The sequence below is a fragment of the Miniopterus natalensis genome, chromosome 15 (assembly GCF_054644295.1).
Source record: "Miniopterus natalensis isolate mMinNat1 chromosome 15, mMinNat1.hap1, whole genome shotgun sequence".
Classification (NCBI taxonomy): domain Eukaryota; kingdom Metazoa; phylum Chordata; class Mammalia; order Chiroptera; family Miniopteridae; genus Miniopterus; species Miniopterus natalensis.
The window spans coordinates 30,534,260-30,557,814 of NC_142095.1; the positions used below are offsets into that span (position 1 = coordinate 30,534,260).

Here is a 23,555-nt window from a genome sequence, read left to right on the forward strand (position 1 = left end):
AGCCTCCTTGGCTACTGTAAGATCAGTTTCATTTTGCAGATAGGGAAACTGAAGTCCAGGGGGTCACATGTAGGCTGCAACCTAGAGTCCTAGCCACCGGCCACAACCATAGGTTCTCCCAGGGTTGCTAGGCTGGGGGCGGAGCTGTGAGGGGAGGGCCTGCCCCTCAGCTAAGGGTCCTTCGTCTCCAGGGCATGATCCTCCAGATCTCTGGCAGCCTGCCCAGCCTCAGTGGCATGGAGATGGCCTGTGACTATGGGAACAATATCCGTACTGTGGCCCGGGTCCCAGGGCCTGCCTTCGGCCATCAGATCGCCTACTGCAACCTCTTACCAAAGGACCAGTTCCCACCTTTCCCATCCCACCAAGGTAAGCTCTCCATTCACTGGCCTGTGGATTCAGATGCCCAACCCCGAAGGGGTTAATAGTGGATCTCAGGCATGGGGGTCCTGATATCACAGCCTCTGATGTCAGTGGAGACCCCCTGCCTCCTTGTCCTTCTCTTCCCGGCTCCCCTGATCCATTCCAGACCATGTGACTGTGGAAATGTCTGTGAGGGTCAACGGGCGGAACATCGTCAGAGCCAATTTTACCATCTATGACTGCAGTCGCATTGGACAAGTGTACCCCCATACAGCGTGAGTGGGTTGGGGTCTAGCGTCCAGGTAGTGGGAGGAGGTTTTTGCTCTTGGGGAGGCCTTTGGAAGAAAAATGATAGTGTCCTAGAGTGCAGATGGGACTCTCAGTTGCCAACTCATTTATTCAGGCAACAAACTCTTAATATGCAAGTGCCTGGACTCTGTGAGTACCTAGGCGTAGAGAAAAGTGCTTTGGTTACACTTAATTTAGTCTCCTAAAGGTTCTGCTTGCCTTTTTCCTCCTTGCATACCTCTTGCAGTGGGGAACTCACTACCCAACAAAGTGCACAACCCTTCCTGGCAGCTCTGATGATGAGAAAGGTCTTCCCTTGTGCTAGGATCTGCCTCCTGGGTTGCAGTTGCAGGGGGAAGGGGTGAAATGAGGAGTAGGGAGCTGAGTATCTGAGGGGCCCCTTGTCTTCCAGCTGCACCAGCTGTCTATCAACACAGTGGCCCTGTTTCTGGTGCACCCAGCAGCATGCCTGTGTCTCCAACCAGTCTCGGTGTGAGGCCTCACCAAATCCCATGGTAAGCCAGGGCTGGGGGATGCCCTCTGCCTCCATTGTTTCATTACCGGTGTGTTTTTTATTATTATTTAATATGTTGACATTTCCACATCATTAAATTTTCTTCTTTGGCACCAGATTTCATAGCTGTGCTGGGCTCGTCACATAGCAGCACATTTAACCAATCCTCTGTTGTTGGACATGCTGATCACTTCGCATTTCTTTTTTGCGTGCTGATGTAGCCAGGGCACTCTACACGTCCTTATTATTCCCTGCAGACCAGTTCTTAGAAATGGCATTTTGGGTGAAAGTGTGGCTGTTTTTTTATACCTTTAACTTAGCTGCCCTCCAGAAAGCCTGAGCCAATTTGTACTCCCACCTGCAGTTGGAGGGCCCCTTTCCACACATTGTGCCAGTATTGGCTAGGTTTTAATTTTACCTTCAATATTTTCAGTAACCCTAGGGAGTCAGTGCGTACCAGACAGGGCCTTGAATTGAAACCCCTCTGTCACCCAGCTGGCGTGGCTCAACGGCTGAACATTGACCTATGATCCAGGAGATCTCGGTTCGATTCCCAGTCAGGGCACATGCCGGGGTTGTGGGCTCGATCCACATTGGGGGGCGTGCAGGAGGCAGGCGATCAATGACTCTCATCATTGATGTTTCTATCTCTCCCTCTCCCTTTCTCTCTCTGAAATCAATAAAGATATATTTTTTTTTAAAAAGAAGCCCCTCTTTCAAAGCCTATATTGTTCCTGTTTCCCCCAAAGAGGAGATGGGCTGAAAGGTCCCTGCCTCGGTCTCCCCACTGGCACTGGGGACACAGGGCAGGGCATGCCAGGCTCTCCCTGGATTGAGAGGACATGCTGCCTTGGGAACCACATGCTCCCAGGTTCTTCTGCTCATGTTGGTCCCTTGGGCTCTACAGGCTGATTCTACACTGGCTGTGGGCCAGGCCCTCCCAGGTGCTGTGGGACAGCTGAACTTAATCAGTTACACCAGGACCAAGTGTGGTGGTAGAGTGGGGAACAGAAGGACAAATATAAACAGAAATGCCACATACTGTCTGTTGGTTGTTTCCAGGGTGTGTTCACTTGCAGGGTGACCTCTCATCTTTGCCAGGGATGACCAAACAGGATTCCTGAGACTTTGGCTGGAGTGGTAATAACCAGCCAGATGGGATGGCTGGGGGGTCCCAGGGTCCTGAGACCACAGCTCATCTCCCATCAGACCTGACTGCTGGGCCCTCTGTTTTTGTTTTGTTTTGTTTTATTTTTTGTTTTTTTAAAAAAATATCTTTATTGATTTCAGAGAGAGGAAAGGAAAGGGAGAGAGATAGATAGAAACATCAATGATGAGAGAATCATTGATCGAGCAACCCAGGCATGTGCCCTGACCGGGAATCGAACCCCTATCGCCTGGATCCTAGGTTGATGCTCAACCGCAGAGCCACACCCGGCTGGGCGGCCCTTTGTTTTTCATCAGAGCTTCAAGGGGTCAGAGTGAGGTCCTTAGTACCTGCCTGCAGCTCATCTCTCTAGGAAAGGGATGTTTCTGCTCATTTTCCAGATGGCACAACTGAGGTAGTCAATATGACCCAGAGGCCCTGGCTCCCAGCAGAAGGAGGTCACTGGGGCCCCAGGAAGCAGCCCCAGTCTCTTGGCACAGCTCAGAGAACCTTGTCAAGAATCTTTCAGTGTCAGCCCCTTTGCCTGAGCCTCAAAAGTGCTTTGAGACGGGGAGGCCAGCAGGAGCAATGCTTAACTGAGAGCAGTGAGGCAATGTGAATTTCTGGTGCTGGGAGGTGTGGCTAAACATACGGGAGGCCTCAAGCTGCTGCACTGGACGTTGGGATTTCCAGCTTGGGTCGAACAAGACTTCTGCTCTTGTTTGGGGTCCACATCTTCCAACCTCCGGCCCAGAGTTGTGTACACAGGGACTCAATGAATGTCAGCGGGAAGCATTTGAGCTGGCAGCCTGCCTTCTGCGCTCTAACCTAGAGGGGTGGTGGGGTGAAGGGGACCCAGTCGCATCACAGTGTGTCCAGCATTTATTAAATACCAATTGTATACCTGAGTCTATGTTAGGCACTGGGAAAGAACCCAGTTAGACATAGTTCTGCTCTCCCTATCATGAGCCAGGACCTGAGTTGTGAGTTGTGGCACTATGGTTCTGGGCAAGCCACCAAACCTCTCTGTGCCTGTTTTCCCATCTGTAAAATGGAACCTTTTTCAAAGGCTATGGTGGGGATCTAAAATTACACGCATAACGCACTGACCTCATACTTGGCACATAGTAGGTGCTCACTAAAAGGCTAGGTGGGACAGGAGGACTTCTTTGGGGAAGGGCCTATGCACCAGGTCCTGACATGTATAGGAGCTCACCAGCCTGGAGGTGTTTCTTTGGCTGTGCCCTCATAACCCACTCATACCCACTCTCTCCCAGGGCTGTGGCTCTGTGGGTCAGGAGTTGGGGTGGGGGCACAGAGAGGGCCTGTCTTAAAGGATTATGGTAATCCAGCAGGAGAAGAGACAGCCCCCTCCCTGGGCCTGCGGGAGGCTCTGACCAATGCTTAATTTGCTATTTAATTGAGTGCCAGTTAGCTGTCGAGGCGCCATGCCTCTGGTAGGGCGGCGGGCAGTGGGGTCTAAACATCTTCCTGGACCCTCAGGAGCTGGGAGAGGTGGTGATCTTGGGCAAGGCCAGGGCAGTGCCCCCCAGGAAAGGCACGTGCTGGGGCCTGAATCTTGGGTAACTTCCCTATTTCCTCCTAGGCCCCAGAGAGCAGTAGTGGGGGCATAGAGGATGCTGCGAGCTTTTCCGAGGAGGGGAGGAGAGTGAGGAATGTGGCTCTATCTTCCGCTTTTAGTTGTCTAAGGGATGGTGTGGCCTTCCTGAGGGTGGCTTCCCCAAGGAAGTGTGACTTTAGGCCTTAGAAGCAAGGAGCGTTTGGCAGATGGAAGGGCGGGCTCCCTTGGTGGGGAGCCTGGATGGACACCTCCAGGTCAGCTTCATTAGGAGCCAGTGGAGAGAGTGGTTTGGTAGGAACGTGCGGGCAGTTTAGAGGGATTATGGGGGTGAGGAAAGGTAGGGAGAGGGAACAGGTCAGGTGGTTCAAGGTCCCTGGGCTCGTCAGTGCTCCCCTTGATTGGGATACCAGTTCTCTACCCTTGAACTTGGTAGAGAATGTGGTAGAGTCTGTGAGCTCCAACATAGGGGCAGGACAGTCCCTCTGTGAAGCAGCACATGCTGGGCTCACATTGGGTTTATTGTGGCTCCCCGCATTGCTACCCTGGCATCTGTCCCTACTTCCTGTCTCCTGAGCCTTCAGGCCATGCCCCGTACCTCCCTCCAGCAAAGGGAGAAGCCACTTGGCTTGGTTTGGTTGCAAGTAGGGAAGCCCTAGTTCAAAACGGCCTCGGCACCAATAGAATTAGTTGGCTCATGTGAATGAAAAGTCTGGTGCGTGTGACATCACCTTCAGGCACAACTGGATCCAGGGGTTCCAGCAGTGTGGTCAGGGTCCTCCCCACCCCCCTGGGTGGGCTCCATGCTCAGGCAGACCATCCCTCCTGGCAGCAAGATAGGCTCAGCCACTTCAAGCTGATCCGATCCCCTGTTAGCCCTGGGAAACAAGAAGAGCTTTCATTGGGCCCGGCTGGAGTGGCTCAGTTGGTCGAGCATTGTCCTATGCACTGAAAGTTTGCTGATTCGATCCCCAGTCAGGGCATGTACAGATGGGAACCCATCAATGTTTCTCCCCCCGCCCCTCCTCTCTCTCCCTTCTTCCCTCCAAGTATGTCCTCAGGTGAAGATTAAAAAAAAAGAAGAGTTTTCATTGGTTCTGCAGAAGTTCCGTAGTTGAATCCACTGGTTGAACCGGGATTCCATACATACATTCCCCGAACCATTTGCTGAGGACAGGCACTGAGGCCAGCGTGGTGTGGGGCACCCGCCCATCCCTGGCCCTAGGGTGTCGAGTCAGTCTTCCCAAACCAGAGGCCTGGGGTTGGGGGAGGTTGCCTAAAGGCCAAGCCAGAGTTGGAGGCAGATGGTAGGGGCTAGAGACCAACAGCAGACACACCAGATGCCCCCATGTAGGCTTAGCTGACCCTGGGAAGGCATTGGAGGGGGCAAAGTTGTGCCAGCACTCTCAGCCTTGGCTCTACTCAGAATGGGTATAAACATCCAAGTGGCCATGGATTATAAGGGTCAAGAGGAGTCAGGGGGCCCTCAGAGGTAGGCCCACATCATTCCCTCTGGGAGGCCTCTTATGGGAGCCCTCTTCCCTTGACCCCCATCCCCCCACTGTCGACCACTTACCCACTGGTAGGGAGGAGCTTGGGGGACAGAGCCACTGGGTCTCCAGCCAGCTGCAGAGCAGAACTGCCAGCGGCTGTGAAATCTAATTGAAAACATGTGGGTTCCATTCCCTGAAATTCCATGGCGTTCACATGAGATGGCACGGGACAGTGGCTCAGAGAGGGACAGCAACTTGTGTGTGCTCACACAGGGGGCTGGACACCAGCTCCTACCTCCCACCCCTGCACTGTGGTCAGCTCAGGAGGCCTCACCTGGGTTTCGCTGTGTTGCTTCTTTAGCCAAGGCCCCTGTGCTCTGCCCCAGGTACTGCTCCCAAGGAAACCCCTCATCTGGGCAACGTTTCTGGCCTGGTCAGCAAGAGATCTAGAGCCCTCTTTTGCTGCACATTCCATCTTGGGCAAACCATTTTGCTTCTCTGTGCCTTGGTTTCCTGTCTGTCAAATAGGTGTGATGATACTACCTACTTCATAGGGTTGCTGGAAGGAGGATTTGGTGAATTAATACAGGGCCAAGAGCTGAGAACTCTCCAGGTGCACAGTGAGGGCTGTGTGAGTAGTGACTGACACTGTCATCAGCATGATCATTAGTTATTGGCATTGGCATCCCCTCGAGGTCTGGTTGGATGGTAGACCCTGAGGTTCCCCTCAAGAAGCTCCCTGTCTAATAACAATAAGGAGAAAAGACCCTAGGAAGGCCTCCATATTTCAGCCCTAGACACCTCTGACCCTGGCTGGTGACCTCAAGGTGACAGATGGATCATGGTGTTTCCAAACCCTTCCCTGACCAGACTTGGGCAGGAGGAGTTCAGAATAGGAAGCCCCTGTGTTCAAGGGTGGCTGGCCCCTTAGTATGGCTGTGGTTGCTCCAGAGTCCCCAATGCTCCCCTCTCTCAGGGTCCCAGCAGGTCATGCTCTCAGAGTGTGAGGAGGCAGGACATGGCCCATCAGGAACCCAGGGCAGGATGGGAGCTCCAAATTTTCTAGCTCAGAGAGGCCACTAAGTTGGCACGGTGGGCACAGCCCTGCCTCTAGCTCTGGGCCTCAGTTTCTGGCCCGAGAGTCAGACAGGTGAGAGTTCAAAGACCTGGTCTGCCCTTTGACCTCAGGCACCCCTGCCTATCTGAACCTCAGGTTCTTGCCTGCCCAACCTCCCTCCCTTCATTTTTTGAAGTAGCCTCAGTAGCTCCACCTCTGCCATGGGAATGATGATGCCTACGCTCTCCCCGGGGACTCTCGGAGCTGGTGCCTCTGCCCAGGGTTGTGACTTGAACCCAGGCAGTGGGAAAGGCTATCCACTGGAGCCTGGTGGCACCAGGGCCCTCACAGCCCCTGTTTTTCATGGGCCATTCGGAAGTCAGGTTTCTTTTCTCCGAATCATTAACCTGTGTCATCTGGAAACCGGCATTCCAGAGCCGGGTGAGGTCTTGGAGAGTGGGCGCAGCCCTCAGCCTCCTGGCCTCCTCTAAGAGGCACGGGAGGGATCCAGTTCTACCACTGGGCAGGTTATTTCATCTCTCTGTGCCTCAGTGTCCTCATCTGTAAAATGGGGTCAGTAAACCCCCCTGCCTGTGGAGTTGCCATGAGGATCAAATGAGATGGTTGGTGTGTGGGACTCTCTGGCACATTGCCCTCAGTGCTGGTGGATCTTATGATTTCATCACTAGTGTTTTCTCACACCAGCTGACTGACACCTCCCCGGGAGGCAGGACTGCATGGTCAGGCTGGGGTGGTCATGAAGCCTATCTCTTCTGAAATCCCCCCTCGGTCAACCCCACCTCCTTGTGTTTTGACTGCAGAGCCCTCAGGACTGCCCCCAGATCCTGCCTTCACCCATGGCACCCATGCCCACAGGCGGCTCCCAGACCATCCCAGTGCGTCTGGCTAACGCCGCCTTCTTCCAGGTAAGTAGAGGTCAGGCCCAGGTGGGATGGGGGTGGAGGGCTGGGGGAGCTAAGTCCCAGAGGGGGCCCTGTGCATTGGGCCCACCACCTGTGTTTTGGTTTCCTTGCTCTGAGTTTCCAGGTTCTGTTAGAGAAAGCCCCACTCTGGTTGCATGGGAAAAGGGGGAAAGGGAAGTGGGTGGTGAGTACTAGCAGGGGACAGTAGGCCACCAACAGCCTAAGGGAAACCCTGTCCAGGACCCCCTGGGTATCAAAATACTTTGTCTAGGACCTCGGACTCCCCTACCCTTTTAAGATGTCCTGGCAGAGCTAGGCCCCAGCCCATCATGGACACTGCCCATGTGTACCCCACCCTGCCCCACCTCCAGGCTGAACTGTGACCCTGGACACATCTTCCCAGTTATGACTGCCAGGTCTTCCCTGGAGAATGGCTAGAGAACCCCTTTGCCATCCTACGCTCCATTGTCCAGATGGGAAAAATGAGACCCAGAAAAGGGAAGTTGATGCCTCTGGGTCACACTGCGTTGGGCTAGACTTGCACCTTAGCCCTGGGCTCCTGATCGAGTGCTCTTCCCTACAACCGGCCTTCCCTTCCCCCACTGCCCATCTGGGCTGGGGGAGGGGATATCACCCCTTTCTGGGTCCCTTCTGGGTGGGAAGCGTTGATGAGTCCTGGAAGCATGCCAGCCACCCCCTTCCCCAGCTCCTGGGTACTCGCCATCTGTCGCTTTCACGGGGAAGCTGAGGCCTGTTGTCACTTGTGGGGGCCACGTGGGGCCACGTGCTGGGCATCTGGGATGTGGTTGGACTGGAGCTGTGGGGGGTAGGGGGGGCCCTGCCCTTGGCCCTCAAACTCCACCCTGCAGTGGTTGGGGCTGAGCCTCCCAGAGCTTCCAGGGGTCTAGGTCCATGTAGAGGGCAGTGCTGCTTCCCCGGGCTGCAGGAATCTGGCATCAGGAGGCCTAAGCCCTGGGTTTGGGTCCTGGCTGCTGCTTTCTGGCTGTGTAATTGGAGGCATGTGTCTGCCCTCACTGGGCCTCAGTGATCCTGTCCCTCCTGTCTCCGGGCCTGCTTCTAGAACACTGAGGGTGGGCATGGGCAGAGCCCCTTGCCTGGGATCTGCAGCAGCCCTGTTTGCTGAGCCTACACCCTGGGGACCCCAAGGACAGGCTGGACCTGCCGTCCCCAAGGTGGCCAAGGCCTGAGCTCAGGGACTCAAAGGACAGACCCACCTCTCAGCTCAGCATGGCAGGGGACAAATGAGCTTTCAGCCCTGTCAACACCCACTTTCCTATGTTAACTTGAGAGCAAAGAGGGGAAGGGGGCAGGGTAGGGGAAAGGTTGCTGACCTGCTTTCTCCTCAGGGTGTCACATCTGCCAATGATAGGGTCATAAACAGGAAGTCCTGCCACGTGGCTGGCCTAACACTCATGAAACCCGAGTTTGTTCACTCAGCAAATATTTACTGATGCTACTCCCCAGAAGCCCCATGCTGGGTCAAGGGCAAGATGAGACTGGGGAATTGGGCCCTGTTTACTTATTCAACAAACATTTATTGAGTACCTTCTGCGTACTAATAACAGCCAGCATATATTAGGCACCCAGAGTGTGCAACCTACTAAATATACATGAACTCCAGTTTTCTCAGCAACCCTGCAGAACAGGGAAGCTTGTTTTGTTGCAGAGTTTAAGAAAACCAAGGCTCAGAGAGCATGGACCACATGCATAGGATTGCACAGCTAGGAAGTAGCAGAGATGGGATTCAAACTAGGGTCTGTGTGAGGTAGAACCCGAGCTCTTTCAGCTGCTGTCAGCTGCCCTTGGAGGTGTCAGAGGGGCCAAGACTCAGTCCCAACCCTCTCTAATGGGTGAGGGGACAGGTGAGAACAGAGTCTGGGCATCGAGATAAGGGTAATCCTTGGCAAAAAGGGGGGGGGGGCACACTTTCAGAGCTTAATAGAGCCTCAGCACACACCCAGATATTTATTGCTGAAGGAGTAAATGGGTGAATGATCAAACGAGGGTGCCCCCCTGATCTGAGGGGGGTCTGGGAAGGCTTGGAATGTGGGACATTTGTGCTGGATTTTGAAGACTGTGTGGTTTTGCTGGGTGATGAAAGGAGAGACAGGTTTTTGGGTGGAAGTACCGGCTTGGTCAAAGGCCTGAGGGTGAGACAGTCCATTCTGTGTCCAAGTGTCCTGGTTTATCTGTGGCATGGGCCTTGTGGGGCAGAGGTGGGGGGTGTTAAGGTTCAAAGAGCAGGTGGAGTCTCACTGGGATGAACCTTTAATGTCGGCCATGCTAAAGAGCTAGCACTTTATGAGCTGAGTAAAAGGCATTCGTTTTGGCCATTAGGGATGGTGGAGAGGCTTTTGTGACACAGAGTGCACAAGGCCAAAGTTCTAGGTTTTCATGTACTCCTTGCCTCCTTCAAGCATTGGACATCGAGGCAAAAAAGGACATTCTGGAGGAGGGCATGGCCCAGGCAAAGGCCTGATAGTAGGACCAAGCCCTTTGTCCAGGGCAGCAGTCTATGATGTCCTGATGGGAGATGGAGGGCAGTGGGTGCTGACCTGACTCTCCCTATCTGACCTCCTTGTTTCCCACAGAGTGCATCCCTTGAATGTAATTTTGGGCAGGAGGAGATCTTTGAGGCAGTGTGGGTGAATGAATCCGCTGTATTCTGTAACCAAGTGGTGGTGAGTGGGATGGCTCCAGCGGGGGGGCTTGGGGAGGCCTGCACAAGTCCTGATGCTGCACTGCCTTCGTCCCATCTAACCTTCCTCCTCCTTTTGGTCCCCCCATTCCCAAAAGCCCTACCCTCATCTATCTCCATGACATCCTCTCCCCTAGCAGAGACCTGAACATCACCTACACCCCTCATGCTTTTTCCCATCCTTTCGCAGCTGCACACGACCCAGAAGAGCCAGGTGTTTCCACTCAGCCTCCAACTAAAGGGACGGCCAGCTCGATTCCTGGACAGCCCTGACCCCATGACAGGTTGGAGCCCCCATCCACCCAACCCAGGGGACTCAGCCACAATGGGTAGGGCTCAGCCTTGGAGAGGGGTCTCATTCCAGTGCTCACTATATAGTCACAGATGTCCCACCTCGCCATTTCCTAATACACACAGACTCTCAAATGCCAGTCCTGCCATTCAGTACCTGGTCATTTAGTACATATTTATTTATTTATTTATTTAAAACAACCCAAAGATTTATTTTTTTACTCAATTTACATACTCATCATAGGTTGGCTTGGGGCTCCACTCTGTGCCATTCTTTCTTTTTAATTAATTTATTTATTTTTGTTGAATTTATTGGGATGACATTGCATTATGTATGTATTGAGCAGCTACTCTGGTCCAGATACTGTGTTCTTGTGGGGCATCTCCATGCCAATGCCTGTGCAACCTCGGGCATATACTTACCCTTCCCTTTCTGAGCATCAGTGTCCCCATGTGAAATGAGGGCACAGGCCCTTCTGCAGAGGGCTTGGTGAGTATTTGCTGAGATGATGCACACAATGCCTTACGAGGATGCCTAGGGCACAGTCAGCACCCCAAGATGGTGGTTGGTGCCCTTATTGCTATCATATGTTTGAACTCTCCAAGGGCCTGTCTGTTCATGAGGAGTCTCAGACATCCCTAGTGAACATGGGGCTCCCCACACCCCCACCATGAAGGCCTCAGACCCAGCCTGCACACTGAGGCCCTGGAGAATCCTCCCTGTATGCCTCCTTGGGCCACTCTCAGGGTCTGTGGCCCGCAGAGCCCACGTTGCTTAGTATTTCCCCAGCATCCCGGAGCTCCGCTGTGGGGTAAAGAGACCCACTCAGGCCTGGGTGTGAATCCCAGCTCTGCCACTCATAGGCTGTGTGACCTTGATCAGTCACTCTACCTCTCAGCTTTGTCTCTTGCCTGCCAAATGGGGCTAATAAACAGCTCCCATCTGATAGAATCATGGTGAGGATGGTGATATTAATGAGGCTGTGGCTGCACTGGGCTTAGCACATGCCCCAGAGGGTTTGGAGAAAGTACTAAGAACCTCATAGGGTCCTGACCTTCAGAACCAGGACCTGCCTCTGGGTGGGACACCACAGTGACTGGGTGAGTATGGAGGGGACAGCAGTAATGGAGGGGTTGACCCATGCTGCCTCCATGTCTTTCCCAGTGGAAGTCTATAACTGTGCCATGGGCAGCCCCGACTGTTCCCAGTGCCTGGGCCGGGAGGATCTAGGCCACCTGTGTGTGTGGAGTGACGGCTGCCGCCTTCGGGGGCCCCTGCAGCCCCTGCCTGGAACCTGCCCTGCCCCTGAGATCCGGGCGGTAAGCACATCCCCCCCTGGAAGCCCCTGCCTGTGCACCTGCAGAGCACGTGTGCTTGCACACACCCAGGCACACGCATGCACTATTACCTACTGAACACCTGGGTGCGAGGCTCCTGTAGTGGAGACTTAGCTGTGAACAAAACAAAATGCGTGCCCTCATGGAGCTAATGTTTTAGTTAGGGATAAGTAAGGAAATAATTTTTATATAGAAGGTGGTAAGTACTATGGAGAAAAATAGCAGCGGCACTGGGAGTCAGGTGGAGGAGATGCTGGATTGAGTGTCTCTAGTTTTATAGTGAGGGCAGGGACCCTTGCTGATACGGTGACAACTGAGGATGCCAGTTACTCCCAAGCCTCTGTTTTAATTAAGAAAAATGTCTCAGGGAAGGATTCTAATTGACTTAGCCTGGGTCATGGTAGGATTCTGATTATCTTAGCCTGATCAGGGCCAGTCAGCTTTGGCTGGGAGGCAGGATCGTGTGGTCAGACGTGACCACTGAGAATGGACCTCAGTGTCCTCAGGAGACCCCCCCATACCAAATAGCATTGACTCTGTCCATACACTCTGTGTCCCCATACCCTAGTGGGCTTAATCACTCAAATCACTCACATACACACGCACATCCTCACTGGCAGTCCCAGTGACCTGCCAAGTGACTGGCAGTCCCGACATTCTCAGAGCCTCCCCTAAGTGGCGGTCTGCATGGCCCTGCCTCCCTGTGGGTGCCTGTGACACTGGCAGGAAACCTTGCCAGCATCTCAGCCTCAGAACCCCATTTGCCCCTCTCTCTTCGGTCACCTGGCAGATTGAGCCCCTGAGTGGCCCCTTGGACGGTGGGACCCTGTTGACAATCCGTGGCAGGAACCTGGGCCGGCGGCTCAGCGATGTGGCCCATGGCGTGTGGATTGGCAGCGTGGCCTGTGAGCCACTGGCCAACAGATACACGGTGTCAGAAGAGTAAGTAGCGGGCAGTCCCCGGGGCTGTTTGAGTGACCTTTAGGCCCCACCCCACCTGGCAGTGTCAACCACATCTCTGCCCTCCCTTCTTCCCTTGGCCACCATGCCCTCCTCAGCAGGCACCCTTCTGCCCCCCAGAAGTTGCTCACTCCCAGGTCTCTTGGACTTTGCTCAAGACATCCCCACCATATATCATGCCCTTTTCTGCTTGGGGCACCACTCTTAACCTTCCAGTGCCTTCTCCCCTGGGAAGCCCTCCCATGTTCCCCTAGACCAGCTCAACTTCTACAGAAGCCTCACTCTGATGAAAACAAATGCGCAGTTAAGAAAGTGTGGGGGCTGCTGGTGAGGTACAAAGATCTAGGCCTATAGCTGTGGGGCCTGACCCAGAAGGGCTCCAGGAAACCTTCGGGAGCAGGGAATGAATGAAGTGGATTTCCTTTCAGGAGCCTGTACGTCAGGCTTGCAGATAAGGCTACCAGCCCAGCAAATCTTGTGGTCACAGAACTTTCAAGTGTCCTAAGAGACTATCTTGTTTAACCTCTTGTCTCATATTTGTAGAATTGTGGGAAAGTTGTAGAGTAGGGGGTGGTCCCTGGGAAGAGCCAGGATGACATTTGGGGGACTCAGTGGTTCTTTTCCAGGTGATAGGGAACTCAGGGTGTAATGCCTCAGGCGTGTCCCAGTTGAATGCCAGCCCCAGCTGTGAGTGGGGGGGCAGGTGGTTGGACGCAAGGATGGGGAGCTCACATACCCTGGGGTGCAATGGGGGCATTGTTCTTGGGAGAAATAGGGTGGCGCCTGACAGGCCCCCATGATCTACTAGCTGCTCCCCTGACCAAAGCTGCCTTCTCCAGGATTGTGTGTGCCACAGGGCCAGCCCCAGGGGCATTCTCAGATGTGGTGACAGTGAACGTCTCCAAGGAGGGCAAGTCACGGGAGCGCTTCTCCTATGTGGTAAGGAAGGCTGCAGCCCACTGTCCTGCCCACCCAGCCAGGCACATACCCAGGGGCTGACCTGAGGCCTCACCACCTCCCTTCCCCCCCACAGCTGCCCCTGGTCCACTCCCTGGAGCCTGCCATGGGCCCCAAGGCAGGGGGCACTAGGATCACCATCCACGGGAGCGACCTCCACGTGGGCTCTGAGCTCCAGGTCCTGCTGAATGACACAGAGCCCTGCACGGAGCTCATGTAAGCCCCTTGGCCCCAGCTGTCCACTCTAGCCCATAGAAACCATGGGGCCAGGAGGCTGGAGGGGTGGAGGTGCTATCCTGGCATCAAGCATCACCCCTTGGCCAAGCCCTTTCCCCTCTTTGAGCTTCGGTTTCCTCTTCTGGTAAGAACAGTGCCAGTGGGTTTTAGGAAGTACTCTGTGCCCAGTATATAATAGGTGTTCCATAAGTGACAGCTGTAGTAAAAATAGTGATGATTGCATATGCTCTGAGATCCTTAGCCCTTGGTGAAACAGCTCTATCTTAATTATGCACTTTCTGTGTACCAGGCTCCATTGATGGGCATTGCTGGGGACACAAAGATGAACCCAACACAGTCTCAGCCCTCAGGAAAAAGCAGACACTCCCATAGGAAGTGGAAATTTCCAGTGGGGTTAGAGTTGGGAGAAAAGTCTGGACTTTCAGAGCCTTGACACAGGGCCCTCACCAGGGGCAGAAATTGGAAGGGGGGCTCTGGGAAGGCTTCTTGGAGGAGGTAGGACTAGGCAATTGGGAAGTATAGGCAGGGTCAGAGGGGAGAAGGGAAGATATTCTAGGCAGAGAGGACAGCCCAAGCAAAATGTGGCAGTGGGAATATGGAAATAGATTTATGTACAAAGGGGCAGAAAACCACATTGGGGCCAAGTGAAAAGGCCTTAAACCCAGGCCAAGTGCACAGGCCTGTGCCCCTGGGCATTGGGGCCAGAGCATGTTGGGCAGAGGCAAGCAATGGGAGGTGGAGGACCTGCTGACAAAGCCCGCTGCCCTCCCACAGGCGCACAGACACTAGCATCGCCTGCACAGTGCCCGGAGGCACCCTGCCAGCCCCTGTGCCTGTGTGTGTGCGCTTTGAGCACCGGGGCTGTGTGCGTGGCAATCTCACCTTCTGGTACATGCAGAACCCGGTCATCACAGCCATCAGTCCCCACCGAAGCCCCGTCAGGTGAGACCCTGACCCTGACCCCCAGGCAGGTCTAACTCTGGGGCTGCAGGTGGGCTTATGGGGCTTGCTGTCCCCACAGCGGTGGCAGGACCATCACAGTGGCTGGTGAACGTTTCCATATGGTGCAGAACGTGTCCATGGCTGTGCACCACATCGGCCGGCAGCCCACGGTGAGGGGGTCAGGGACTGAGGTGGGTGGGGGTGGCCTGCAACTCTGAGTGACCAGGCCTCACTCTGCTGCATCTCCCCATCTGTCTCTCCTTATCTTTTTGCCTCTATCTCTGTCTCCTGCCTCCCCATCTCTTCTTGTCTCTCTCTCCCTGCCTCCACCTCTTCCCCTCTGCCACTTTATCTCCTTAAACCTCAATCTCTCCCCATTTCTTCTTGTCCATCTGTCCATCCCCCTTTCCCAACCTTGGCCCATGGCCCTCTCCCACCAGCTCTGCAAGGTTCTCAATTCCACCCTCATCACCTGCCCATCCCCTGGGGCCCTGAGCAATGCTTCAGCACCAGTGGACTTCTTCATCAATGGGCGGGCCTACGCCGACGAGGTGGCAGTGGCCGAGGAGCTGCTAGACTCTGAGGAGGCACAACGGGGCAGCAGGTTCCGCCTGGACTACCTCCCTGACCCCCAGTTCTCCACAGCCAAGAGGGAGAAGTGGATCAAGCACCACCCTGGGGAGCCCCTGACCCTAGTCATCCATGTGAGTGCCAGTGGGTGCTGGGTGGGGGCAGTGAACAGGTCGGGCTCAGCCATGGACCTTGGTGAGCACTCCCTTCCTCCCCCACAGAAGGAGCAGGACAGCCTAGGGCTCGAGAGCCACGAGTACCGGGTCAAGATAGGCCAAGTGGCCTGTGATATCCAGATTGTCTCTGAGAGAGTCATCCACTGCTCGGTCAATGAGTCCCTGGGCACAGCTGAGGGGCAACTGCCCATCACGGTGAGTGGATGGGGCACTAGAGATAGAGGTGGACATAGCCCCCAGCCCAATCTGCATGGGTACCTTTCCTTGACTTAGCACATTGGATCTGAGCATTTTCATGCTCTATAGCTTAGGCAAGCAGAGCAAAGGAGAGCTTTACATCCCCACTTGACAGATGAGGAAACAGGGCCAAGAACTTAGGGACCTGCTCAATGTCAGTGATTGGTCTCATCTGGCCAAGGTCAGTGATAGGCCTGATGGGGCTGGACTCCGAAAGGCCATAGAAGTTGCCCCTGTTCTACTAGGTGCTCCACCCAGAGTCTGGGCTGCCAGTCACCACACAGAATCATGGAGGGAAGGAAGCAAAAAGAGCGGAGAGAGGGCCCAGAAAGTGGGACCTTTTCTGCACTGTACCTGCTTGCATGCATCCCGGGACGGGGAGCTCACTTTCTCACAGGCAGCACTTACCACCTCCAGACAGCTCTGACTGGGAAAGCTCCCTTTCTTCTGCACTTCTGTCCCAATTCTGCCCTTTGAGTCCTTAGACACCACCTGTTCCCCTGTTCTCAGGACAACCCTACAGATACTTGGGGACAGCAGCTATGCCCCGTAAACTGCCCTCGCTCCTCCTTCACTTCTCCCAGGCTGTAGTAATAATCACAGCCCCCTGTACTGAGTTTCCCCTCTGTGCCAGGCCCAGGACTAAAAGCACGACAAGCATTATCTCGTTTAGCCCTCAAGCATCCCCAGGAGGTGGGTGTGTTATCTCTGTGTTATAAACATAGTATCTGAGGCTCAGAAGGTTAGGTGACTTGCCCCGGGCCACACAGCTAGTTAGAAGAGCCCAGGCATAAGTCCAGGAAAGCTACAACCCCCTCCCCCTACCTTTGTGCAGATCCAGGTAGGAAACTTCAACCAGACCATTGCCACACTACAGCTGGGCGGCAGTGAGACCGCCATCATTGTGTCCATCGTCATCTGCAGCGTCCTGCTGCTGCTCTCTGTAGTCGGTAAGGAGCCCCGCCCTTGTGACACCTTGGAGGGCAGACCTACCCCACCTTGCCCCAGCCCCTCTGAAGATGGGCAGATAGAAGAGAAGGCATAGTGGGCTGGGGTTACAGCTTGAACATAGGCTTGGGGGTAGGAACAGGTTCCACACCCAGAGGTGGGGTGAAAGGTGTGCCCAGCACAAATGGGTAGAAGAAAATAGATGTTGGGAGGGCATGCTTTGGGCCCTAGTGCCAGGCAGAGGAATTTGGAATCTTGCTCTCTAGCCAATAGGGAGCTATTGAAGATACTCAAGAGAGAGTTATTTAGGGAAGTTAACCTAAACTATACCACTATTAAAATAATGGTTATAAAAGTAATATATTCAATGTAGCAGAGAAATTGGGACCCTCATACACTGCTGGTGGGGTTAGAAAATGGTGCAGCTACTTTGGAAAATACTTTGGCAGTTCCTCAAAATGTTAAACAAAGAGTTACCATGTGACCCAGCAATCCCACTCCTGGGTGTCTACCCAAGAGACATGAAGACATGTTCATACAAAACTTGTGCATGAAAATTCAGAGCAACATTATTCAGAACAGCCAAAAAATAGAAACAATCCAATGCCCACCAACTGATGAATAAATAAAATATAGTATATACATACAATGGAATATTATTCGGTCATTGAAAGGAATGAAGGTACAGACTCATGCTACATCATGGATGAACCATGACAACATTATGCTAAATGAAAGAAGCCACTCACAAAAGACCACATATTGCATGATTCCATTTATATGAAAAGTCTAGAATAGGTAAATTCATAGAGACAGAAAGCAGATTATTGGCTGTCAGGGGCTGGGGGAGGGAGGATGGGGAGTGACTGCTAGTGGTTATGGGTCTTGAGGCAATAACAGTGTTCTCAAAGTAGATAGTGGTGATGGATACACAACCCTGTGACTATACTAAAAGCCATTAGAATTGTATTCTGTAAAGGGATGGAATACATGGCATGTGCATTGTATCTTTTTTTTTAAGTATATCTTTATTGATTTCAGAGAGAGGAAAGGAGATGGGGAGAGAGAGATAGAAACATCGACGAGAGAGTCATTGACCGGCTGCCTCCTGCATGCCCCCGACTGGGGATTGAGCCCACAGCCCAGGCACGTGCCTTGACCGGGAATCGAACCCCGACCGCCTGGATCCTAGGTCGATGCTCAACCGCTGAGCCACGCCCGGCCGGGCATGCATTATATTTTAAAGCTGTTTTTAAAAAAGATTCAATGTAGAAAGTTTTAGGGAAAACTGGATGAAATGGAAAAATAATCATTAATACCCTGTATATTTTGGTATATTTCCTGCCAGTCTCTTTTCTTAAAATTTTATACATATTATATGTATAACATATACAAATATATGTTGTATATAAAAATATAAATATTTTAATATTACATATATTCCCTCTCCCACCCCAGAAAGGGATTATAAGTATAATACTGCTTTGTAATCTGCTTTTAAAAGTTTCTTAATTCACAACACTTGGTCATTGGAGAAATAATTGAATATGCTAAAAAAACAACAACCAGAAACCACCCATAATTCTCTCACCAAGGGAAAGCCACTGTTTTACATACACTTCTTTTTATAAGAATGGGACATTGAGCCTTATTTTACTGGTCATTCTCCCAATGCTTTGCCCCGTAGGAGTTTGTCAGCCCACTGGGAAAGGGAGGCCCGGGAGCCACCTTCCCACACCTTCCCCACAGGAGGTGGAGCTGAGGCGAGCAGGCAGGACCTCTCCCTCCAGGCCCAGGCCCTGCACACAGCAGGTGCCAACAAAAGCTTTCCAAAGGGCTTTCAAGGCCTGACCCCTCTCCAATGCCCACAGCCCTGTTCGTCTTCTGCACCAAGAGCCGCCGAGCCGAGCGCTATTGGCAGAAGACGCTGCTGCAGATGGAGGAGATGGAATCTCAGATCCGAGAGGAAATCCGTAAAGGTAGCGGGTGGGGACCATGCAGGACCATGGGCCTCGGCTTTCCCAACTGGGGAATGGGCTTGAGATACACTCACCACCACCCGCCTGTCACCAGGCTTTGCCGAGCTGCAGACGGACATGACGGATCTGACCAAGGAGCTGAATCGCAGCCAGGGCATCCCTTTCCTGGAGTATAAGCACTTTGTGACCCGCACTTTCTTCCCTAAGGTTAGCCTGTGACCTCATCTGCCACCTCAGGGGCTCTGAGACCTCTCTAGGTTGTGCCATGCTAGCGAGCACTTTTATGCATATGGAGAAACTTGGCTAGTGCAGTATGGGTCCCTTGACCAGTGCAAAACCTGCCCATAGGGCCTTCCAGGGAAGGGCCCAGTTTTCCCCCCACTTTCCTTCTCTACTCACTCAATGTTTAACTGTCTATATAGAAGCTGGCTGCCAGCCTCTCTCCCCTCCTTGGGTGCTAGGCCTGCCTCTCCCCTCAGTGATCAGGCGAGCAGAGGTGGCCCAGGTGCTCCCATGCTTCACATGTCCTGCCAGCCTCTCTCATCTCTGGCTTCTTAGCCAGGCTTCTCTTGGTCTCCACATCCCCTCTTCCTGCCCACTGGACTCTGCCTCACCCCTTCCATGCCTCCCATGCCTCTTTCTGTTCCAGGGGCTACTGCCCTGTCCCTGCCTTCCCTGGCCGTCCAGAGCATTTGTACTGATGGTCAATGCCCTCCTGTTGACCTGTTTACACCATTCTCCATGCAGCAGCCTCTCTGCCTCAGTTTCCCTTATTCCACACCAAGCTGCTTTTGTTTCCTTTTAAGCCTTGTGCCCTCTTGCATTGCCACAACTTGGCTTATGCTGGTTCCACTTCTTTTCCTCCAGGAAGCCCCCTGGGACACACCTCCCCACTCCTCTGGAATCCTATGATTCTGTGGTTGTGGCCCATTGCCTTTTCTTCCTCTATAAAGTGTCCCTTTGCTTTTGTTGAGCGACTCTTGCATGCCAGTCGGGGGAGTCTGTAGCCCTGCTGAGACGCTGGGGTCTGCCTCCACAGTGTTCCTCTCTGTATGAAGAGCGTTATGTACTGCCCTCCCAGACCCTCAACTCCCAGGGCAACTCCCCGGTGCAGGAGACACACCCGCTGCTGGGAGAGTGGAAGGTGAGTACCCTTGACATCCCTCCCTCAGGCTCTACTTTCCAGCTCATCTGATCCATTGATTCTAATCATGGGGGGCTGGGAGGCATCTGCCATTAGAAGGTAGTGAGTACTTCATACCAGGAGGCATTGAAGCATCCCTTCAGGGTGTAATAAGTGCTGACCCACAGGACAGGTAGAGAGGGGAGAGGAATGGGCCTCCCTGAACATCCCACTCTGCCTGCACCTTAGAGAGTGGAAGTTGAGAGGGTCCCTCACGGGGATGCTGGGTTATTCTAGGCACCCTTGCCCTTCTTTGTGCTCCACTTTTCAATTCAGTTGAGCCATTGTTCACAGTCATGGGGAATTAGGAGGCATACACCATTAAAGGTAGTGAACTCCCCATCCCAGGAGGCATTCAAGGAGCCATTCAGGACATTATAAGTGCTGACTCCTGGGCCAGCCAGAGGCACTGGACCTCTGTGGATACCCTATCACAGATTACTTCTGCAGATCCCTGAGAGCTGCCGGCCCAACATGGAAGAGGGAATCAGCCTGTTTTCCTCACTGCTCAATAATAAGCACTTCCTCATTGTCTTCGTCCATGCCCTGGAGCAGCAGAAGGACTTCGCAGTTAGAGACAGGTCAGGCTCTGAGGCTCTGGGGGTGGGTAGGGGCTTGTCTGAGGTCATAGCGCTGGTCCTGGGTCAGCCTGGCTGGACCCTACCTAGGCTGGGGCAATTTGCAAATCACCATGTTCTCTGGGCAGCTGGCTGGCCTCCAGTCTGAGGCCTGGGCACTGGGGGTTCTAAGACTCCGCATTCCTCCCCTTCCTGGGCCTGGATTCTACCCTCATGGGCACAACAGTGATAAGGCTGCCCGTAGCCCCCACTGTGTGGTCCCCAGATCCCATGGCCGTGAGGTGTGGCCACAGCTGACGCCCAGTGCTCACCCACAGGTGCAGCCTGGCCTCCCTCCTGACCATCGCGCTCCACGGCAAGCTCGAGTACTACACGAGCATCATGAAGGAGCTGCTGGTGGACCTCATTGACGCCTCCGCCTCCAAGAACCCCAAGCTCATGCTGCGGCGCACGGAGTCTGTGGTGGAGAAGATGCTCACCAACTGGATGTCCATCTGCATGTACAGCTGTCTGAGGGTGAGGCAGGCGTGAAGGCGCCACCCATACGGCAGGAACCACCACCTCCCAGCCTTCCCACGACAGATGGAACTTTGTTTTTTTCTTCCGCCAACTCTTCCAGGAGAGTTATCACCTCGTTTGTGCAGATGTGGAGAGAGGGGCAGAGGAGGGCTGGGATAGGCCCAGAGGATCCATTGTACAGATGGGGGACTGAGGCTCAGTGAAGATTTGGCTTCCTGTGAGGGCTCAGAGTCAGCTGGGGACAGAACAGAGGCTATATCAGGGACCTTCTGGATGATTGTCCTTAGTCATCAAACCCTCCCTGGTCTACCTTTGGGCCTCTGCTCTGAGTTCAGAAGATAAATGAGACCCAAGTCCAGCCATTGAGCCTCTCCCAGCTTTAGTGGAGAGAGATATGGAAACATTAAAATACAGCGGAGCTTGCCCTGGCTGGTGTGGGTCAGTGAGTGGTTAGGGCAGCAGCCAGTGCATGGAAGGTTCCTGGTTCAGTTCTGAGGCAACCAATTGATGTGACATTGATGTTTCCCAGACACTCACTCTCTCTTCCTCCCTCCTCCTCCCTCCCTCCTTCCCACTCTCTCTAAACATCAATGGAAAAAATATCCTTAGGTGAGGATTAACAAAAACCAAAAAAAGTTGGCATGCCACCTTCATCATGCCAAATCTGCCTAACACTATTATGTACTTAATTTTTTCCTTAAATCAGCCTACCATTTTTACCTAAATTTCTACCATCAGCGCAATACTCGGTCACTTGCTATAAAATGATCATGAAAATCAGCTCATGGCTATGGATAGCAGCCGAGTCCCTTTCTGGCTGTGCACTTTATGGAAGGGAGACTACCAAGGGCAGGGGTATCTGAGGCCCCTGTTAAGCCCAAGACTCTCCGCACTGACCAGGCTGTGATTTGGGTTGAGACCGTGTCCGTGTTCTGCTTCTATCTGAGCTTACCTTGGGAGGCTTAGCAGAAAAAGTCATAGGCTTGGGAGTCAGCCAATCCAACATTCAAGTCCAGCTCTGCCACTTCCCTGCTGGGTGACTCTGGGCTGGTTGCTTGCCCTCTCTGAGCCTCGCAGTGAGGATGATATCTGGAAGGGTTTTTGGGATGATGAAATGAATGTGCCTGCCCACAGCCAATGGTGTTCGACCTTAGAGTCCATGGAGACTTCAGGAGGGCTGGGGGAATGGCACCAGGATCCAAAAGGAGGATATTAAACAGGCAGCCACGGAGGTTTTGGTGGAAGGGGGCAGTGAAGGTGTTCCAAGGCTGCAGCATGGCCAGAGGCTTGGGGGCTGGAATGTGGAAGGTGGGCAGGGAGGCTGTGGGGATCAGGCAGGCTGGGCTTCAGCCCCTGACAGACCCTGCCCATCCCAGGAGACAGTCGGGGAGCCATTCTTCCTGCTCCTGTGTGCCATCAAGCAGCAGATCAACAAGGGCTCCATTGATGCCATCACAGGCAAGGCGCGCTACACGCTCAACGAGGAGTGGCTGCTACGGGAGAATATTGAGGCCAAGCCCCGGGTGAGCCGGTGTGCAGGTGGGGCAAGGGCAGCTGGGTAGTGAGGTGTCTCCATTTCCCAGACTGGGAGGGGGTCCCCACATGCCTGGAGGCTATGATCTTGTCCAGCTTCCTCTGGTAGGTTGTCACCCTGCCAGGGCCCAGGGTAGTGATGGTAAGGACTTGCTAACCCTTCCTCCCCTTCTCGTGCAGAACCTGAACGTGTCCTTCCAGGGCTGCGGCATGGACTCTCTGAGCGTGCGGGCCATGGACACCGACACGCTGACTCAGGTGAAGGAGAAGATCCTGGAAGCCTTCTGCAAGAATGTGCCCTACTCCCAGTGGCCTCGCGCTGAGGACGTCGACCTCGGTGGGCAGGGGTGGGGTGGCACAACTTGGTGGTGTTGGGCTGTTTTGGTAGGAACCAGCCCCTGCCTTAGTCATACACTCCTTTCACTCAGCAAATGTGCACAAATTTTGGGGACATGGAGATGGTCAGATGAAGTGTACCCAGCAGCAAAGAGCTCCTATTCTGGTAGAGAGACAGTGTTCAGGAAAGGCTTTTCCAAGGAGGGAATGTTCGAGTGGGTTTTGAAGAATGCGTAGGAATTTTGGTTTGGCCAAGAAACTTGGGCCATTTATTTTATGATCATGGGCCTTTCCTGAGCACTTGGTCTGTGTGGGGCTCCCTTATAAGCACCAGGCTGTGATGGTGAACATGGAGGCTCAGTGACTATTTCTTCAGAGCAGGGAACTTCCGGTGGCTCACCAGGGCTGTCATGCAATGGGTGGGGCAGGCTGTGAGATGATCTGGGCAGGTGCTCAATCACCCAGACGCTGGAAGGGCAGAGGTGGCATTTGGGCTTTACTCTGACAGTGGGGAGCCATGGAAAGTGTGTGACCCTTTCACAGGTGGTACCTCTTTTTTTTAAATTGATTTTTAGAGAGAGGGGAACATTGATGTGAGAGTGCACCCCCTACTGGGGATCAAGCCCGCAACCCCGGGCATGTGCCCTTGACTGGGAATCGAACCGGCAACCTCCTGATGTATGAGATG

At 53.6% G+C, this 23,555-nt stretch overlaps 1 protein-coding gene across 1 annotated transcript in view; it reads left to right on the forward strand.

Annotated features, from left to right (window-relative positions):
* The window catches only part of PLXND1 (plexin D1), a 54,288-nt gene that overhangs the window by 22,868 nt on the left and 7,865 nt on the right, over positions 1-23,555 (forward strand). The window contains exons 6-27 of the mRNA XM_016209845.2: positions 192-369; positions 530-638; positions 1,064-1,166; positions 7,263-7,367; positions 9,977-10,066; positions 10,274-10,367; positions 11,540-11,694; positions 12,503-12,654; positions 13,512-13,611; positions 13,706-13,845; positions 14,641-14,808; positions 14,888-14,978; positions 15,249-15,512; positions 15,600-15,749; positions 16,627-16,741; positions 18,611-18,718; positions 18,813-18,925; positions 19,758-19,862; positions 20,352-20,482; positions 20,797-20,995; positions 22,375-22,521; positions 22,712-22,868. Of these exons, the coding sequence (XP_016065331.2) occupies positions 192-369; positions 530-638; positions 1,064-1,166; positions 7,263-7,367; positions 9,977-10,066; positions 10,274-10,367; positions 11,540-11,694; positions 12,503-12,654; positions 13,512-13,611; positions 13,706-13,845; positions 14,641-14,808; positions 14,888-14,978; positions 15,249-15,512; positions 15,600-15,749; positions 16,627-16,741; positions 18,611-18,718; positions 18,813-18,925; positions 19,758-19,862; positions 20,352-20,482; positions 20,797-20,995; positions 22,375-22,521; positions 22,712-22,868 (2,974 nt within the window). The remainder of the gene's footprint in view (positions 1-191; positions 370-529; positions 639-1,063; positions 1,167-7,262; positions 7,368-9,976; positions 10,067-10,273; positions 10,368-11,539; positions 11,695-12,502; positions 12,655-13,511; positions 13,612-13,705; positions 13,846-14,640; positions 14,809-14,887; positions 14,979-15,248; positions 15,513-15,599; positions 15,750-16,626; positions 16,742-18,610; positions 18,719-18,812; positions 18,926-19,757; positions 19,863-20,351; positions 20,483-20,796; positions 20,996-22,374; positions 22,522-22,711; positions 22,869-23,555) is intronic.